General features: G+C 53.0%; 1 protein-coding gene across 1 annotated transcript; it reads left to right on the top strand.

The window, feature by feature from the left end:
* Window positions 1-251: 251 nt before the first annotated feature.
* Window positions 252-3172, top strand: NEU4 (neuraminidase 4). The gene is made up of 3 exons (XM_034781853.1): window positions 252-452; window positions 1047-1302; window positions 2085-3172. The coding sequence occupies exons 1-3, from the start codon at window positions 252-254 to the stop codon at window positions 3170-3172; spliced, it is 1545 nt and encodes a 514-aa protein (XP_034637744.1).
* The last annotated feature ends 488 nt before the right edge of the window (window positions 3173-3660 follow it).

The following is a 3660-nucleotide window of genomic DNA, read 5'->3' on the forward strand; positions in this document are numbered from 1 at the left end:
GCAGGTGGCTTGCTGGGGTTATTCCAGTCTAAGGCAGCCTTAAAACCTCTGGTCAGGAGGGAGTGGGACATGGGTCCCTACCCAGAGACTGGTGATGACTGGAGACCTGAGACCTGATTGGGCACTGCTGGAGCGGACCAAGGGGCGGATGAGGGGGGATACAGACACAGGTAACTGCACCAGTATTTTCTCCTTTGTTATACCTCATCTATTGGGGGTTTATGTGTTTTTTGTCCCAGGCTGCAGCCGTGATGGGATCGCGCCATTTCCCAGCTCGCACCGTGCTGTTCGAGAGGGAGCTGAGCGGAGTGACTTACCGCGTTCCAGCGCTGCTCTACATCCCCTGTATGGCAAAGCTGTTGGCCTTTGCTGAGGAGAGGCTGAGTATTGATGATGCCCAGGCAAACCTGCTGGTGCTAAGACGAGGGACCTTCCTCAGGAACTATGTGGAGGTGAGTGGCAAGGCCGATGCTGTTAAATCAACTAATGGGGCAGCTGCCTGGAACAACAAAATAGTTAGGGCCAGATCTGGGGGAGTCCCCATGGCTGGCTCTACATCACCCTTTCCCACCCCACTGGTGTGGGGCATGACAGGGAACCAATGGGGTGTGTGGCTGGAACAGACAACTCTGTGTAACATGATATAACTTAGAGAAACCGTGAGGCTTTTGTCTGTGGGGCTTTAAAATGAGGAAGGATAGATAAAGCTGACATGACCTGATCTTGTTCCCACCCATGGGTACTGCCTTGGGCATGCCTTGGGCATGACATGACCCAAGGAGCAGGCCCAATGTGCCTGTCTGTTGTACGAGTTGCTGTGAGGCGTGCAGAACTCCCATTTTCATAAAGGCAGCAACACCTCCAGGCCAGCAGGGAGAGCAACCGAAAAGAGGATGGTGACTGGGCAGAGCTATGGAGTCAGCGTGGGACAATGGCTGAGCTGACCTAGTTTGTGAGGGAACAGACAAAGGCCACAGTTCAGGAAAAAAGATGGGTGAGAGAGAGTCACTGAGATCCAGTAACCCCATCCTGCCCTCTCCTGCTAGTGGGAAGACATGAGAGCACTGGAGACTGCGACCTTGAAGCACCATCGGTCCATGAACCCCTGTCCTGTCTACGATGAATTCACAGGCATCGTCTTCCTCTTCTTCACTGCTGTGCTGGGCAAGACTTCCGAGGCCTATCAGATCATCACAGGCCAGAATGTCGCCCGCCTGTGCTACGTTTCCAGTTCCGACCAGGGGCGGAGCTGGAGCAAGGTTACTGACCTGACACAGCAGGTCATTGGCAGGTCCATCACAGGTAAAGATCCAAAGAGCTAGGCACGGGGGAAGGGAGAACGCAGGGGTTCAGAGGTGGCTGGGGCAAAGTGCTGTCTCCTGGCTTCCTAGGAAGCTGTGTGTGGGCATCAGTCAGAAGGAAGCGCACTTCCTGCAGCCTGGAGCTTTGCTTGCCCAGCATTGGTAAATGGCCAGGCCCAAGGCAATAGGAACTGCAGGAAAGAAGGAGCAGAGCCACCAGAGTCAGGAGAGAAGGCGAGGAGACGGAGCATGGGAGAGAGTCAATATTTGCAAGGTTCTCTCTCTTTTGATCAGTTGTGGCCATGGCCAAGATACTTAGGGGAAAGAGGCTGATCAGCTGGGCTTGCGCCTCCCCTCAGTTGCTGCTGGGGAAGCCTTGCTTGCCTTAGGCTCTGCACCCCATGCTCGGTGGGCTGACATGACAACACAGGGCTCAATGACGTTCCTGGCTCTCAGTTCAGGTGCTAGTGGACAGCTGGGCTTCTCACAGGTAGCACCATCAATGGCATCCTTGGCAGAGAGGCTGAGGAGTGAATGAGTCTGGAGACAGAACTACCCTTTTCCCTGGAGAACTGGTCTCTGGAGCTCAGGATAGAGGCACAATGAAGGGGTGCATAAGGGATGCTGGCGCTGCCACATGCTGTGCTGGGGACATCACAGGCTCAAAGGCTCAGCCCCTGGCTCTGGCACTAAGTGCACTTCTAAGGGAAAAACAGTTAGGGGGAGAAGATGGAGAGGGTAGAAGGGAAGGTTCCCGACACTGGTCTTTTCTTTTCTGCACAGATTGGGCCACTTTTGCTCTAGGCCCTGGCCATGGAATTCAGCTGAAGTCGGGACGACTGCTGGTTCCAGCCTACACTTACCACATCGACTGCAAGGAGTGCTTTGGGAAGCTCTGCAAGACAACCCCTCACTCCTTCACCTTCTACAGCGATGACCACGGCCAGAGATGGCACTTTGGCGAGTTCATCCCCAACCTGCCCACTGTGGAATGTCAGATGGTCTCCGTGGATGAGGAGGATGGCAGCAATGTCCTCTACTGCAATGCCAGGAGCCCCTTGGGCTTCAGAGTGCAGGCGCTGAGCACGGATGATGGAGCAGTTTTCCACTTGGGGCAGCTTGTTCAGCGGCTTGTAGAGCCCCCCCATGGCTGTCATGGCAGTATCATTGGCTTCCCTGCCCCTCTCTTCTATGCCTCAAGCAGCCCCTATTCACAGTGGAGCACGCCTTGGTCTATCAATGGCCCAGACTGCCTACTGCTGTCTAGAAAAAACACTAGACACTGTTATCGCCCTCTCTGTGATATGGCTGTTGAAAACCCAGCAGCCATGTCTTTGGGCAGCCAGCTGCAGGACCACCAACAGCTAGCAGGGTCTAAAGAGCCCAGTCCTTCCAGCAGCCATTACGAGATCCATGATTCCATGTCCTCAGCTGTGTCATGTGGAGGTCAGGAGCAGCCTGAACCAGGAGCTGCTTCCAAATCCATTTTCCTCTTCCAGACCCCAACATGGGTGCTCTATTCCCATCCAACAAGCTCCAGGTCTCGGATCAACATGGGTGTCTATCTCAGTACGTTCCCCAGGGATGCAGATAGCTGGACAGAGCCCTGGGTTATTTATGAAGGCCCCAGTGCCTACTCAGATCTGGCCTACATTGAACTGACCTACTCTGAGTTCTCAGCCACTGGGATCCCAGCCATAGCCTTTGCTTGCCTGTATGAAAATGGGATGAGGTCCCCCTATGAGCAGATCTCCTTCAGCATGTTCACACTGTATGATGTGATTCAGAACATCCCCCTGAAAGCCACATCACCAGACCCGAAGCACCACTTGTATAAGAAAAAGAGGGGGAGGAGTTGTGTCACCTCCTAAAGCTCCAACTCCACAGCACTCAGGAGCTAGAAGTGTGGGATGGAACTCGCTACACGGTGGCATGAAGGATGCCTAATTATTTGTATTCAGACTGATAGTGGGCCGGATCCTCAGCTCCTGTAAGCAAGCATAGCTCCCCTGCCATGAGTGCAGGTATGCTGCCTTACACCAGCTGAGGAGCTGACCCACACCTTCATCAATGAAAACATCAAAGGCCCAAGCTGCAGACGCATATTCACGTATCCTACAGAAGTCAACGGGACTAGAACATGCATAATAGAGCTTGCTTGTGTAAGCAAACGCTTGCAGTCAGGCTCAAGCCCAATGCATGGTTTAATATTCTAGAAGGATCTGTTATGCATATATTACAGTGCAGCTGTGCAGGAACACGGTACATTTTTACAAGTAATCACAAAACATTGTGCACTTTTACTTAAAGGGGACTCACTTTTAATAAGAGAGAAACATCCTAATGTGCGATTGCTCTA

This window comes from Trachemys scripta, chromosome 9 (genome assembly GCF_013100865.1).
Source record: "Trachemys scripta elegans isolate TJP31775 chromosome 9, CAS_Tse_1.0, whole genome shotgun sequence".
Lineage (NCBI taxonomy): Eukaryota > Metazoa > Chordata > Testudines > Emydidae > Trachemys > Trachemys scripta.

Coding starts and splice junctions, on each gene's coding strand:
- NEU4 (XM_034781853.1), top strand. CDS start 252: ATGGGATCGCGCCATTTCCCAGCTCGCACCGTGCTGTTCGAGAGGGAG. Junction 453..1,046: donor TCCTCAGGAACTATGTGGAG/GTGAGTGGCAAG, acceptor CTCTCCTGCTAG/TGGGAAGACATGAGAGCACT. Junction 1,303..2,084: donor CATTGGCAGGTCCATCACAG/GTAAAGATCCAA, acceptor TTTTCTGCACAG/ATTGGGCCACTTTTGCTCTA.